The sequence below is a fragment of the Pleurodeles waltl genome, chromosome 3_1 (assembly GCF_031143425.1).
Source record: "Pleurodeles waltl isolate 20211129_DDA chromosome 3_1, aPleWal1.hap1.20221129, whole genome shotgun sequence".
NCBI lineage: Eukaryota > Metazoa > Chordata > Amphibia > Caudata > Salamandridae > Pleurodeles > Pleurodeles waltl.
The window spans coordinates 1997498542-1997515194 of NC_090440.1; the positions used below are offsets into that span (position 1 = coordinate 1997498542).

At 42.1% G+C, this 16653-nt stretch overlaps 1 protein-coding gene across 2 annotated transcripts in view; it reads left to right on the plus strand.

The window, feature by feature from the left end:
- RPS6KB1 (ribosomal protein S6 kinase B1) overlaps positions 1 to 16653 on the plus strand; it is a 446354-nt gene that overhangs the window by 42339 nt on the left and 387362 nt on the right. For both annotated transcript variants that reach the window (XM_069226434.1, XM_069226435.1), the window contains exon 2: positions 3625 to 3671. In XM_069226434.1, the coding sequence (XP_069082535.1) occupies positions 3643 to 3671 (29 nt within the window). In that variant the 5' untranslated portion in view covers positions 3625 to 3642. The remainder of the gene's footprint in view (positions 1 to 3624; positions 3672 to 16653) is intronic.

The following is a 16653-nucleotide window of genomic DNA, read 5'->3' on the forward strand; positions in this document are numbered from 1 at the left end:
TCAAACAGTCAACACATTGTCAATAGTCCAAGCTGATAGTCATGTGAATATACATGGCCATCCTGTAGATGCTACACAACAGTGCTGCTTGTAGTGTTCATTAGGTAACTGAGCATTATGTATGTTAAGTCACCATCATCTGGGCATCATGTTCTTTGCTTTCATCTGGACTTAAAGTTTCTCAGACAGTTAGGTATGTCTTGCATTAGACGAGACGAATACTGGTGTCTCTAACACTCAGTTGTGCATGCTTGGAAAACCGTTCATACTGGTTACCTGAAAATTATTGTGAATCCAGATCCACAATTTTTATGAAGTTCCAGATCCTCCACTAGCCAACTGGACTTTTCTTACCACATAAATTGAAAATGAAAAGTAAAACAGTTGACATAAGCAAGCCAATTAAAAGTGCCATGGCTGCTGTGAGGGCAAAGAAGAAACACAAAAGGAAGAAAATTGCTTGCAGTCAAATGTATCGGCAAACATGCAATTATCCATGTGACAGGGTCGATGGCCAAGGTGGTAACAAAACTGCCCCAAGGAGGGATAAACTTAAAGCATTTACCAATGATCATAATGGAATTTTGAAAGGCAAGCCCATAAACGAGTGATAGTGATGGGAATGGTTAAAAGCCCACAGATAGATTACAACACGTCAGAGCAGTACTCTGAGGCTACAGTACCTTCTCACTGCTCTGGGAATGCTCTACATGGTGCTGTTGGTACACCTTTAAGGTACCAGGCAGCAACCAGTTGTCTATACACTGGAGTGGCGGAGGTGGGGGCATGGGGTGCAGGTGCAGACTAGAGTATGGGCATGCTCCAAGCCCCTGATCCTGCAGTGTCCAGTTTCCGGCAGACAAAAACATAAGAAATATCTGTATTTTCTTGTGTTTTTAGGATGCGCTATGCAAGTATGTACAAAAACACCAAGAACACGCTTTCTAGTGACCCCATCCACAGCATTCCTTGAGGTCTGCAATCTGGTCAAAGCAGAACATCGGACATCGTTTCACATACGACGACTCATCTTGAGGATGTCCCGGCTACAATAAAAACAAGCCTTTGAGGAGAGAGTAGAAGTTGACTGCACTACTTCGAGTTGTGTAAATGTGTGAACAGAAATTGGCAAATTAACAGAATGATAAGTCTTGTAAGCATTTTTGCCTTGCATTTAAAAAAAAAGCACTAATGGTGTTGTAACAATTGTAGAGCAGCCTGAGAAGACTTATGGCCCCAATAAAGGAGATTAGCAATGCCCTATGTGCAGATGTCTCTGAAGGCTGGCAGGAGAGAGAGAGAGAGAGAGAGAGAGACTCTCTTGCAAGTTCCACTTCATTGCTTCTAGTTTTAGCTACATTTAAAGTCATTGCTTCTAGTTTTAGCTACATTTAAAAGCATACTTGTGGCTTTCGTGAGCAATAAGCTAAATGTTTAAGCACCGGGTGTTTCTTTTGTTATATAAGCTTATATAGAAACGAGGACAGCACTGGAATAAAGCCAAAACAAATGTCAGCGTCATGCGAGGAGGTGGGAGGAACGGAATGCTGCAATAAAACGCAGACAGCTACCAACCTAAAACACCCACAGTGAAAAGTTAGCAACAAAGAAATTACAAAAGTAGTCCGTCACGACAACAGATAAAGAAAACAAAGTGGAATAATACAGTAGTTGGGCACTGCTCTGAAAAAGAAAAAGGGGGAGAAAAATGCTGAAATTACCTCTAGCGAGCAATAATTTTTTAACAGACACTGCAGCCAAGAAATGAAATTGCTTTAAGCCATAAGAAGTATACCAAAAGTATACACAAGGTTGAACTAAAACAGAAAGATGTTCAAGAAGGTTGCTCTACTTTTTCAGGCCATTGAAGTGGTTGGCAGCTTTGCAGAAAACAATCTCTGATGTGTGCCTAACCCTGGCAGAGTAACCAAAGGCATTTGTCAAGTGAGCAGAAATGCTCTGGACTATTTGAGAATAGAGAACCCAAAATGAATGAATACACAGAACAAAAAAATGAAGAAATATAGAAATGGCAGTTGTAACTTTGTGAATGTGGCTTTCAAAGGTTGCCTTCTCCTGTCAGCCTCTTTCTATAGCATTTCATGGGTGAACGCAGATTCCCTGTGGCCACAATAACCTTTCTTCAGTTGCCTGTGCGAAGTCCCAGCAGAAACAGGCCCACTGGCTGTACTCAAATCCTTGGTGGTCCCACGTTGTTAGATCTGACCTTTTGAGATGGCTTCTGTGTCTTGGTAGACTATTTAAAAAAAAATACACAGTACACATATATTAAGAGGCTTTTGATCAGTGCACTTCATCCTTTGGTTTGTTCAGTTTTACTCACATTTTGCTTCTCTTTATCCCCAACATACATCATGGGGGAAACAGTCATCCCATTTTACCCACCGGCTTCTTTCACTGTGAGTGATTGCACAGTGCCTGTGCACATAATTCATGTCCACCAAATAGTCTTTATTATTTTTAAATACCAACTATTTATTTTGCCTGCACTCGTTCTTTAAACCTTGTTCTAAATCGCTCCCTGTGATTTGAAAATCTGCATCAGCAAATGTTTTTTAAATATAAATGTTTTTATGGTAAACTACATTTTTTCTTCTGTTGCATAACCTGCCTCGGTATATTGGCTGTACCAATATTTGTTTTTTCCTTAGTGGTCCTGCCATATGTCCTCATCTTGTGGGCAACTCGCCTCCTCGAACCACTAATTTTAACGCACCTTCATTTACACTCTTGTAAAAATTGCACATTAAGTATACTCAGAATTTAAGCAGCCTTGCTAAAATTGCACTATTGTTACTGGCTTCCTTTGTCCAGCACCGCCCTCACACCTCTTGTTGATTCTGGTACCTTATTGTATTGTAATAGTGCTTATATATCACTTACTACCCCTGATGAGGCGGTCTCCAGCCACACCCTTATTTCCTTCATCCCAGTCTCCATGGTTGTCAGGTGAATTCAGGCCATTCATTTCACCTTTGAAATAAAGAACTGACGATGGAACATCCTTGATATGCCTTTAGACCCCCATCCCAGTTTCGTGTGTGTGCAGGGAAAGGATGTACTTCGTTTTAAGTTCTGTACTTGTTCTATGCTGCTCGATTTGATTTGTGTCCGATTGTGGCAAATTTAGCAATCTTCCTTTTGCACTTTATCCGTTCTCTGAGTAAAATTTTAGCTTTAAAATTAGCTTTAGAACTGTGCACATTACCACTGCTAACCAGTAGTAAGTGCCTATAAGTCTTTTGCGAGGGGAGCTTGCATTCCTGCTGCACAAGTTGCACCTGTTTTGTGCAATAGAGGTTTGCACTCATGCCACTTCAGTACTCGAATATTTGTGCCTTTGTAAAACAAATGTGCACTGCCACATCAGAGCCTGTGCAAGGTCGCTGTGTGCGAGGCATCTTACATATTAAATGCCGCGTATTTCTTCTATCTTTCTTTCTGAAACGCGTGAAAACTTTTCTCTAAACCGATGTCAAAAGATTTATGAGCAATATTTCACCTTCATAACTTTTTCAGCGTTGAAGCCATGTAAATGTACGCCTTTATCGCCCAGGGTATATGTTGTTAGTAGTTAAAATATAATGTGTGTGTTTTTTTCAGGGGCAGCTCATCGATTTCATGGACCATGGTGGTGTGCCATATGAACTGTAAGTCTGATCCTCTGCAGAACTCTGTGCTCATACAGTCATTGCAAGATATGTTTAGCATATGCCTTGGTGCGTTATATAATGTAAACTAAATGCCTTACTGTATTGTCACAACATTCATACACTGTGAACGTAGACAAATACTGAATCTCGTATCTAAATCTGAATAGCTGAACACTGTTGTATTAAAGGGATTGGCTTCTTGTATTAAGAGAATACACTGTTTAAAAGCAGTGAATAAAACAGGTTTAAAATCCAAACACACACACAGAGAAAGTATTGTGTGTGTTTAATGGTAGACAGCACAGTACACTCCTTCCGCCACCAAGGTCCAGCAAGTAATACCCCGCTTCACATTCCATCTTCTAGAACCCCACAACATTCTACACCCCACATTCTACAATATTAGCCTATAACATATTTCCCTCCTTTAAACAAACACAGTAAAATAAACTAAATACAATGAAGTTTATATTATATTTACATTTGTTATATTCTACCTTAACCATACTAAGAAGATCCTAAATATGATTGGCCACATAACATTATCAACCTGAGACAAAGTCCCCAAATTTGGCTGGCCAAAATCTTGTTCTAGCGTCAGATTTCACCCATGACGTTATAGAACTACTATTTTCTACTGTATCAGTATCATTACCAACAGTCTCAGCGTAATCTTCTTCCCTATTAAGCTGATTTGCAACAACCATCTGTTCTGGATTCACACTCTCAACACAACATCCTGCTGACGGCACTCCTCTCATACCAACATTATTTCCTGCTTTTATTACATAACTTTCATAACTCTACGACCAAAGCATTCCTTGTCATTATTCCACTTCGCCACTCTCCTCACATTCCACACTTTCCCATCCTGTGTCACCACACTCTTGTGATATACCTTTATCACTTTCAAAGCATTCTCAAACGTGGACGTACCTTTCCTCACAAACCCTGGTTTGTGTATTCTGACCCAATCTCCTACAGCAATTCCAGATTCCTTCACTTTCTATTTGTAATCATATGCTTCCTTGAAATTTTTCCTCTTTCTCTGACCTCTTCAACACACACATTATCCCACTCTTTTCTTTGTTTCTTCTTGAACCACCACGGGCACAATTTAGACACAGGATGTCTTCCTTTCAGTAACCTAAAAGGGCTTACTTCTGTAGTACTCTGTGGTGTTATGCGATAATGCCATTACTTTTCCCTTAATCTCTCCTTCCACTGCCCTCCAAATCCACGTGCCCATCCAATACTTTCCTTAAGTACACGGTTGAATCTCTGCTCCTGACCATTGTCTTGCGGTTCATACAGAGGAGTGGTAACATGTTTGATATTACTATACCTTAAAAAACTTGTCATTTCTTTTGCCACTAAATGAACCCCATTGTCAGACATCAATCAGCACCTCAGGATATCCTTCTTTGGCAAGCACATCTTTGAAGAACTCAATAACCGTACTTGTTGTAACCTAGAAAACCAACTTCACCTCCAGCCACTTAATAATCAACAAAAACCAATGCATAACGGGCCTCTTCAGAAAGCGACAAAAACGGACCAGAATTGTCAAACCCTAACTTCTGCCAGGGTGAATCCGCCCAGGTCACTGACAAAAGAGGAGCTGGGACCGTTCTTAACATTTTTTTCTGCATTCACACACACACACACACACACACTACACTCCCTCGCAACTCTATCAGCCATTTTATCCAACCCCGGCCACCAAAAACACATACGTATCAACCTCTTCATAGTAGACATCCCTGGATGACCTTTATGTGCCAGTTTCAAAATAACTTCCTGCAGTCCTTTAGGAGGAACACACTTCCCTTTTTTGAACAAAAGTTCATTTTCTATTTCCAATTCATCCTCGACTCTCTGGAACGACATGATCTCTTCTGAAACCCTCCTCTTATCAGGCCAACCACACCGCAATTATTTTTTTACCACTTGCAATAACAAATCCTCCTCATCACACTTCTTCCACATCTCCTCTTCTATACCGCCAAACTCTTTTGTCAGGAACCAGACACAACCTCATTTTCCAACTTATTACGAAACACCTCAACTTCCTTAACATCATCTTGAGGAAGACGTGACAAACAATCCGCCACATCATTACTCTTCCCAGGTGCATACTCGACCTTTAAACAGTACTCTTGTAATCTAAACACTAATCTGGTTTATGATCCTTCTGCAAAATAAATCTTGAACCCCAAATATAGTTCCGAAAATGTTCAAATGCCCAAACACACGACAGCAATTCCTTTTTTTTTAATCACAGCATACCTCCTCTCTGCATCAGTTAGTGTACGAGAAGCAACAGAAACATTACACTTGTCCTTGCCATAACACTGAGAAAATACTCCTCCAATACCATACATACTTGCATCCACCATTACAATACACTGCATCCCCACACTAAAAGGTTGCAGAGTAGGGGCATCTACAATTTCTCTTTTAATCCCCACAGACACAGACTCTTGTCTATCAGCCCAGACATACTGAACCCCTTTATGTGCAAGTTCTCTCAGTGGCTCCATTTTAGCTGCAAAACTTTCAATAAACTTACTATAATATTCACAAAGACCTGTGAATGATAACAATTTATCACGATTGTCAGGAGCATTGACAATAGCTTCCGCCATTGATCGTTTACGAACCACTCCTTCTCCTGATATTGTGTGACCCAAGTATTCCAGAGATTTGGAGAAAAATTGGCACTTTTTTTCCTTCAAAGTCAAACCACTCTTCCTTAGTACCTCTCAAACATTTACTACATGCTCTCTGTGTTCACTTTCATTCCTTGAAAATATCAGAACATCGTCTTGGAAACACTTCACATAACTATCCATATCTTTGAAAAGATGATACAAAGCTCTCTGAAACACTGACGCCGCAGAGGCTAGCCCAAACGGCATCCTTTTAAATTGGTACAAACCCTGTGGTGTGATAAATGCTGTGAGATGTCTAGAATCTTCTGTCAGTTCTATCTGATGATAAGCCGACCTTAAATCCAGAGTGGAGAAAATGCTTGCTCCCTCCAACATACTGATAACCTCATTTATATTGGGCAAATGATGACAATTCACAATGATATTTGCATAAACAGCCCTCAGGTCCACACACAATCTCAAAGATTTGTCAGCCTTCCGGGCCAAAACAATAGGAGAAACCCATTCAGACGATTCAGTTTCTTCAATTACATTTTCTTTAACCATTTCTGACAAACTTTGTTTCAATTCTTCTCTGACGCTTATTGGAACATTCCTAAGTTTTTGCCCCATAGGTTTAGCATTTGCTTTAATTCTGATTTTATTTTAGGACTGTAATTTTCTAACTTTCCCAACCTGCTAGAAAAAACTTGAGGAAACTTCAATATAATCCACTCCCTTGTCTCACAATTCTCTGTTGCTTAGACCGGTTCTCTACATCTGGGATTCAATAGAATTCCCAACTTGCCTTGGTCTCTCCATCCCAGGACATTAACTCTTTTTTTAGCTACCGTACATACAACTTAATCGCAGCACGTCTTCCCTTAAAACTATTTCTGTCTCCACATAACCAATAACATCAATAGTGGTACCATCAAAACGCTCAGCTATTATGTCAGATGCACTCAAATCTGGCATTTTCCAAATTCTTTCACATTTCTGCTTAAAGTATTCTTGTGTAACAATTGTCCAAGGTGATCCTGAATCTGCCATAAGATCTAAATTCTTTCCCATTACCTGTACTTCACACCTGTGTTGTCTAATACTACCTTCCACCTTTCCATCACAATTTTTAAGCAACAGGACCATTCCTCTATGTTCTTCCTCCTGTCCGTGCCACCCTTCATCATATTTTCCACTATTCATATAAGCCCCTTTTTTCTTTCATTCCACTACTGTTTTTTTAGTTTTTTTTTTAAATCTTTACATACACTAGCAAAATGGCCAATTCTACCACATTTCTGACACCTCTTCCCAACAGCAGGACAACAAGGTGAAGTTGCAACATGATTGATATTAACACAGCAATAGCATGATACCCTTTCCATCTTCTCATTTCTATCCCATTTCTTACTGAACATATTATTTCTGGAATTGGAGTTACGGTTACCACTGGTACTACTACTACTCCCCATTGCACCCACAACTTCAAACTCCATACTTTTAACTTTATCTGAATCCTGTATAGATTTATTTTTTTATCCATTTCTCCGACTGTTCTAAAGCTTTTGCTGTGGTAATAACATCATGTAACTTGGGATCTCCCGTTACCCACAATTGTTCTTGATTTTTCCTGCTCTTAACATGCACTATTATCTGATCAAGTATTGTCCCATCTGTCATCTCTCCAAAGTTACAATACATAGACAATTCTCGTAATGCAGTTAAAAACTCATCTAACGTCTCTTCAGATTGCTGTGTTCTTGTATAAAATTTAAATCTAATTAATGCTATGCTTGGAGTAAGCTTAAACCTAATCTCTAATCTCATCTATCTCCTCATCAGATTGTCCCTGAATGACAACTTCTGGTAAAGTCCTGAACACCAGTTGTCCTTCCGAACCTAGACAATGCAACAACATTTTATTTTTTCCTTTCTTGAGACACATCCTCATCATCAATAGCCTTCATATAAGTCAGAAACTCTTCTTTCCATCTCGACCATGACATAGGTGGATCTCCTTTGTTTTGCAAAAACTTTGCAGGCGGTTCGAATTGCATTGCTCTTTCTATTTCTTTTGCAAAAAATAAAGAAATAAATCTGCACCAACAGCAAGTGTGCAAATCACTGTGAAGTCTCCAGTTCAAACCTCCTGGTTCGGATAGGTCCCAATAGTTTTTTAAAAAAATTTATTTCAATTTTGTTTCTTGTTGTTAAATTGTTCCAGAAGATCAAAAATATAACGATGTTGTTTGATTTAAACAAACCACAAACTCAAACTTGTTGTTTCCCTCTTTCATTCAGAATAACCAGATTTCTCAATTCCTCACTTCCTTATTGTCCTTCAACAGTTTTTATAGTTCACCAGGAAGTGGTAGAGAGAAAAAAAACAAAAACATTTCCTCACTTTCTTATTGTCCTTCAACAGTGTTTATAGTTCCCCAGGAAGTGGTAGAGGAAAAAACAAAAAATATAATAGTCACTTCCTGTTGAAAACAGGGACAAATTAAAGGAAGAACGATAAAACGAGAAGGTAAGTTTTCCTCCCTTTTCTTTTTTCCTTTATTTACACATCCAGTGTGCACGTTTAAACACGTTTTTCGCATCAAAGGACTAGCAAGCACCGGAATGTAAACTTTGTTTCACCTCGAATCCACACGCGTCTCCCTGGAAACTGTAGAGAACGTTGCGCGGTGCATCTTTTAAAAGACAGATGCATGCGACGGCTTGGAACGGCGGCCGGAAAGTCTTTTATATTAAATAACTAACACATAGTTCAACGCTGCAGCTCTCCTCCAAAACAGCATGCAGCCATAAGTGTCACCACACAAAGGGCTTCCTACCGTCACCCGACCGCTGACAGCCACTCGGTGCTGTGCCTGCCCGAACAGCATGAACTGAGTTCGGTGGAGCCTATGCTGCTCCTAGATTTGACACCGCTCCTGTGCTGTTGAATGTAGTAACGGGTGTCGTCCCTCGTCGCCACTTGTAAATTCCAAACACACACACACACACACAGAAAGTATTGTGTGTGTTTAATGGTAGACAGCACAGTACACTCCTTCCGTCACCAAGGTCCAACAAGTAATACCTCTGCTTCACATTCCATCTTCTAGACCCCCTCAACATTCTACACACCACATTCGACATTATTAGCCTATAACAGGCCTGTTTTAATTTGCCAGTTTTCCTTCTTTCTATGACACATTTAGAGGATAATTAATTTCTGGTTGTATCCTGACTGCCCTAACTTTTTCTGCCCGTCATAAGTTCTTGCTTGATATAGGTGATTTAGTTATAATTGTTTGCATTGAAACAAACTAGTACTACCACGTGGCTTCCTAAATTAAGTAGTCAAATTAAAAACAGTATAGATGCAGCGTTATATGGAATGTGTAATATTTGTTGAATTTGTATGCTTCCTGCATCCTTATGGCTTTCTATCACAATGTTAGAAATTGTTTTTATTGCCATTGATTGTTTTTGTGTGCAGTGGGTGCCTGTGTAGTTGTATTTGAAGAGTACGTGGCAGCTTGCTTTTCAATTCATAGAGCACATTACACTCAAGCAGTGTTTGTCCTCTACAGAGTGGTTAATGTCCAGAAATACCTTAAGATGTCTGAATATTCTAATACCCAAGATCCTTTTATAGGCTGGAGGTGCAGATCACCTGGAGTCTAATTCCCAAAATCTAAAGCAAAGGTAGAAATAAAGGGCATCCTTAGCCAGCATGTAATCAATTTAGTTTACTTTAGAAGGAAGCGTAGGTGGTTATGTGCAGGTAGACAACTGGTTGTGGTATCTCAAAAATCATCTGGGAACACAATTCTCAAATTAAGATGTCTAGGTGAGAAATATTTTTCAGTGAGTAAAAATTGAGCTTTGGAACATAATTGTGATGATGCCTATGTTATTTCTACATAATCAGACCTAAAAAGGGAAGTATCCTATAACCCCCGCCTGCTTAGGATACTAACCAAAGCAAACTCACAACAGTTAGCAGGCAAGGGATAAATACAATGATTATTTCGAACAACCAATATTAACTCTTGGTTTCAAGGGGTAAATTATTTGCCCTTATTTATTCCATTCCATTCCATTTATTCACAACATACAGCATCAGACTCATTGGAGAGTAACTTGTCTCTTATTCTAACAGCATGGCGAAAATATATACAATTCTAAATGCATTCGTATTTACAACACACATTTCTTACAAACAATACACCGATAATTTCAAACATAACAAAAATCTGAAAGAAACTAAGAGAAAACGTGTGCCCATTGTAGGAAGTTGGCTCTGTATGCACTATTTCAAAGTAAGGAATAGTATGCACAGAGTCCAAGGGTTCCCCTTAGAGGTAAGATAGTGGCAAAAAGAGATAATACTAATGCTCTATTTTGTGGTAGTGTGGTCGAGCAGTAGGCTTATCAAAGGAGTAGTGTTAAGCATTTGTTGTACATACACACAGGCAATAAATGAGGAACACACACTCAGAGACAAATCCAGCCAATAGGTTTTGTTATAGAAAAATATATTTTCTTAGTTTATTTTAAGAACCACAGGTTCAATTTCTACATGTAATATCTCATTTGAAAGGTATTGCAGGTAAGTACTTTAGGAACTTTGAATAATTACAGTAGCATATATACTTTTCACATAAAACACAAATAGCTGTTTTAAAAGTGGACACAGTGCAATTTTCACAGTTCCTGGGGGAGGTAAGTTATTGTTAGTTTTAGCAGGTAAGTAAATCACTTACAAGTTTCAGGTTTGGGTCCAAGGTAGCCCACCGTTGGGGGTTCAGCGCAACCCCAAAGTTACCACACCAGCAGCTCAGGGCCGGTCAGGTGCAGAGTTCAAAGTGGTGCCCAAAACGCATAGGCTTCAATGGAGAGAAGGGGGTGCCCCGGTTCCAGTCTGCCAGCAGGTAAGTACCCGCGTCTTCGGAGGGCAGACCAGGGGGGTTTTGTAGGGCACCGGGGGGGACACAAGTCAGCACAAAAAGTACACCCTCAGTAGCGCGGGGCGGCCGGGTGCAGTGTGCAAACACACGTCGGGTTTTCAATGGATTTCAATGAGAGACCAAGGGATCTCTTCAGCGGTGCAGGCAGGCAAGGGGGGGGGGCTCCTCGGGGTAGCCACCACCTGGGCACGGGAGAGGGCCTCCTGGGGGTCACTCCTGCACTGAAGTTCCGTTCCTTCAGGTGCTGGGGGCTGCGGGTGCAGGGTCTTTTCCAGCCGTCGGGATTTCAGAGTCAGGCAGTCGCGGTCAGGGGGAGCCTGGGGATTCCCTCTGCAGGCGTCGCTGTGGGGGCTCAGGGGGGACAACTTTGGTTACTCACGGTCTTGGAGTCGCCGGAGGGTCCTCCCTGAGGTGTTGGTTCTCCACCAGTCGAGTCGGGGTCGCCGGGTGCAGTGTTGCAAGTCTCACGCTTCTTGCGGGGAGTTGCAGGGGTCTTTAAATCTGCTCCTTTGAAACAAAGTTGCAGTCTTTATGGTGCAGGGCCGCTGTCCTCGGGAGTTTCTTGTCTTTCTTGAAGCAGGGCAGTCCTCTGAGGATTCAGAGGTCGCTGGTCCTTTAGAAAGCGTCGCTGGAGCAGGTTTCTTTGGAAGGCAGGAGACAGGCCGGTAGGACTGGGGCCAAAGCAGTTGGTGCCTTCTTTTCTTCTTCTGCAGGGGTCTTTCAGCTCAGCAGTCCTCTTTTTCTTGTAGTTTCAGGAATCTAAATTCTTAGGTTCAGGGAAGCCCTTAAATACTAAATTTAAGGGCGTGTTTAGGTCTGGGGAGTTAGTAGCCAATGGCTACTAGCCCTGAGGGTGGGTACACCCTCTTTGTGCCTCCTCCCAAGGGGAGGGGGGTCACATTCCTATCCCTATTGGGGGAATCCTCCATCTGCAAGATGGAGGATTTCTAAAAGTTAGTCGATTCAGCTCAGGACACCTTAGGGGCTGTCCTGACTGGCCAGTGACTCCTCCTTGTTATTCTCATTATCTCCTCCGGCCTTGCCGCCAAAAGTGGGGCCGTGACCGGAGGGGGCGGGCAATTCCACTAGCTGGAGTGCCCTGTGGTGCTGGAACAAAGGGGGTAAGCCTTTGAGGCTCACCGCCAGGTGTTACAGCTCCTGCCTGGGGGAGGTGTTAGCATCTCCACCCAGTGCAGGCTTTGTTACTGGCCTCAGAGTGACAAAGGCACTCTCCCCATGGGGCCAGCAACATGTCTCGGTTGTGGCAGGCTGCTGGAACCAGTCAGCCTACACAGATAGTCGGTTAAGGTTTCAGGGGGCACCTCTAAGGTGCCCTCTGGGGTGTATTTCACAATAAAATGTACACTGGCGTCAGTGTGCATTTATTGTGCTGAGAAGTTTGATACCAAACTTCCCAGTTTTCAGTGTAGCCATTATGGTGCTGTGGAGTCCGTGTAAAACAGACTCCCAGACCATATACTCTTATGGCTACCCTGCACTTACAATGTCTAAGGTTTGGCTTAGACACTGTAGGGGCACAGTACTCATGCACTGGTGCCCTCACCTATGGTATAGTGCACCCTGCCTTAGGGCTGTAAGGCCTACTAGAGGGGTGACTTATCTATACTGCATAGGCAGTGTGAGGTTGGCATGGCACCCTGAGGGGAGTGCCATGTCGACTTACTCGTTTTGTTCTCACCAGCACACACAAGCTGGCAAGCAGTGTGTCTGTGCTGAGTGAGGGGTCCCCAGGGTGGCATAAGATATGCTGCAGCCCTTAGAGACCTTCCCTGGCATCAGGGCCCTTGGCACCAGGGGTACCAGTTACAAGGGACTTACCTGGATGCCAGGGTGTGCCAATTGTGGAATCAAAAGTACAGGTTAGGGAAAGAACACTGGTGCTGGGGCCTGGTTAGCAGGCCTCAGCACACTTTCAATTCAAAACATAGCATCAGCAAAGGCAAAAAGTCAGGGGGTAACCATGCCAAGGAGGCATTTCCTTACACCCATCTCCAAGATTTTTTTACAGATAGTCACATTAACACAATTCACAATGTGATCTAATCTCATCTGGTAACCAAGGGTCTTGCACCCAGCTGTACAATACCTAAATGTTTATTGGAAAGGTATTATGTAGTGCTAAACTACTTATGTTTATCAATTCATTATCACTCCATGCCCTTGATTCCACTAGCAGGATGTCGACGCGTTTCGGCCTTAACACTCAGGGCCTCGTCAGGACTGTCAGGGGGCACTGGCACCACTTTCTCTCCGTTATGATGTATATCCAACCTTATGAGTTAATATCCTCTTCTTTTAGTGATTCTACTCTTTCAATTCACAGTTTTCACAGCAGGTCAGACAGGTCACCTTAGACAATCCTGGAACTCTTGTACACCGGGAAGCAGCAGGCAGCCTGGCTCCAATCCTCACCAGCCTATGTTTCAAGCATTCTGCTAGTGGAATCAAGGGCTTGGAGTGATTATGTTGAAACATGTGTTTATCAATTCATTAACTGCTTTCATGTCACTCTGGTTGCCATACGGTTAAACACCCCTCCCTGATTCATTGTGATTATGCAAGAACATTTCCCCCCATTTTGTTAATGAGACCCCCTATTTCCACCCTCTGGCTGGGCCTCCTTACCTCTGGTTTCCACTAGGGAATAACATCCTTGGTATTTCTTCGGGGACCCCCATATTTTGTCAAACATTCTAGGGAAGCCTTGTACCTGATAAACCAGTTTTTCTGCCCCCATGCACTGGTCTAGGTTGGATTCCCAGGCGTGTATGGCTGAGACCCTGACCTGCCCCTATTTTCTGATCACATCTCATCTTGACACCATCACAGCAATATTACAACATAGAAGTGTATAGCGGTCTTGTGCTTGGTAGTAAGATCATTAAGTCGAGGCATATCAGACAGTGCAGCTGTCTGGTTTGCATAACACTTCTTTGGAACATTCTGAAAGCTTCCCTGGGAGTGCAGTCTGCTGATTACCAATGGATTTGTATGTTGTAGCATACATTAGCTTGTTTTCTGTTTGCTGGCTTTATTTGTTTTAGGCTGTCCAGCTTGAGTTAGTCCCTCCTGTGAAGCATAGCCTGTGTACTGTAATCTTCCAGAAGTTCTTGCTTTCTGTAAACAAGCCTATACATTTTGTTCTTATCTATTCACATGTGCTGTGCATTCAAGGGCCGAGTTCAAATGTCGGGCTCTCTTTTCTGAGGGAGCTTCATGTTTATTTTTCTTTCTCTGACTTCAAAGTGAGAAGATGTATCTAACAATCTGACGGTGTGAAAGGATGTCTTTTATCTGGTACACCACTAAATGTAAAAGGCCTTAAATGTACGGTGCAAATATTTCTGAATATATCTGAATTAGGACCGTACAAATAAAGCACATTTTTTTTTTGGTAATTCTGAAGTGTACTGGAAAACAATATTTTAACACGATTGAAACCGATCCATACACGAGGTGATGCCATTTCCACACATCATTTGTGCGCTGTATAGTTGTGTAAGTAAAACTGTCTGTCTGTGGAAAGGATGCAATGGCAATTTCAATTGAAAATAATTTGTAAAGGCAGTGTACAACCACACCATGCATACTCCACTGTATGCCACTCCACTCTTGACACTCTATGCCCTTCCACTCTACAACACTCTACTCCACTCCAGGCAACTTCCTCTATGCCATTCCTGCCACCTTATTCTGCTCTGTGCCACTCAATACTACTCCACTCCCACCTATGCCATGACACTCCACTCTACCCCACTCTGTCACTCTGTGGCACAACACTCCACCCAGCTGGATGTCATGACAATCCACTATACCAAAGTCCAGTCCAGTCTACCCCCTTCTCAACACACCACTCTTCTACACTCTAACCCACTCCACTCTAGAACACCAAACAACACTCCACTCCACCCTACCACGCTTCATGACTGTCTGGTCATGACATGACACTCTACTCTACCCTATTCTCTGACACTACTGTACCCCAGTCAACGACACTCCACTCTACCCTATCCTACTTCACCCTATCCTACTTCATCTCTAATCCATGACTCTCCACTCTACCCCTCTCCACGACGCTCCACTCTACCCCACTCCATGATGCTCCACCCCACTCCATAACACTGTACGTTATTCTACTACACAAACACTGCATGCCACTCTGCCCCACTCTGTTCTATACCACTAACTTTTATCCATGCTGATCAGCAACCACAGTGTACAACATGGCTACAGCGGGTTTAGTGGAAGTCTCCACTAGTGTCCCACATCAGCCCTGTAAGATTCAAGAGCTTTACCTGAAGAATAATTCTCGATCCTTCTTTATAAAGATAAAGGTAGGTGAGTCCCTTTGGCTCACATCTTAAGGGCTAATGCCGGGTCCACTCCTCGTTGCCCTCTAACAGTGGGAATGCAGTTGACTTGTACCAACGAATATGATCCAAAAACCTCTAGGATTTTCATTACTTTGGGGGTGGAACACTCTGGATCGGTCAGACAGACGATTATGCTGTCTGTGTAGAGGGAGACAACATCCTCCCACTGAGGGTCTCATCGTATGCCGGTTTAAGACCAGTTGTGAGTAGGATGCATTTCTGGTCTAGAATCCTGTTTACAAGTTAAAGGTACACTTATGGATAGGAGAGGAAGCCACCTAAAAACAAATTGACGAATGTGACCAAAGAGCTCAACCAGCCACAGGGATGGCTTTTCCATTGGTTGCTTACAGCTACAATGCTATTTTTCATGCTATACTTTTCACAGCCGTTCTTGCCAAGGCACTACCATTTGGCTATACCGTTAATAGCAGCTCTTCAGCATACCCTGAGATAATCTTTTGAGTGGACACGGTCCAGGGAGATATTTTGCCTAAGGGAGCTTTACTGTCTCTGGGCCATGTACTTTGTATTTTATTGATATTCATGCTTCTCAAGTCCAAAATACTGCCAAGGATGTCATAAAGTACTACTGGAGTCTTTAAAGTATTTGCCATGTCACCAATGAACAGGAGGGTTGTGATCAATTCCCCACAGCACATTGACTAAAAAAGTACAATGTTTAACGGGTAGATAATTTACACAAAGGTGTAGAACAAGGCTGTTGCAAACAGGCAATCTTATTTAACTCTAGACTGGACAGCAACATTTTGGTGGTTTTGCAACGCACATCTTTCTGAATTAATTTTCTGTGCATTATTCTGCTAACAAGTAGTCTGGTCCGAAATTGTCTTTTTCTAGTGTGTGTTTTGTTTTTTTATAAACGGTTTTCCATGTTGACCATTCAGTCTTAGGTTTCTCTTGTACTTATGTCCGATGTATGTCCTAAAGTCTCACAGCATGG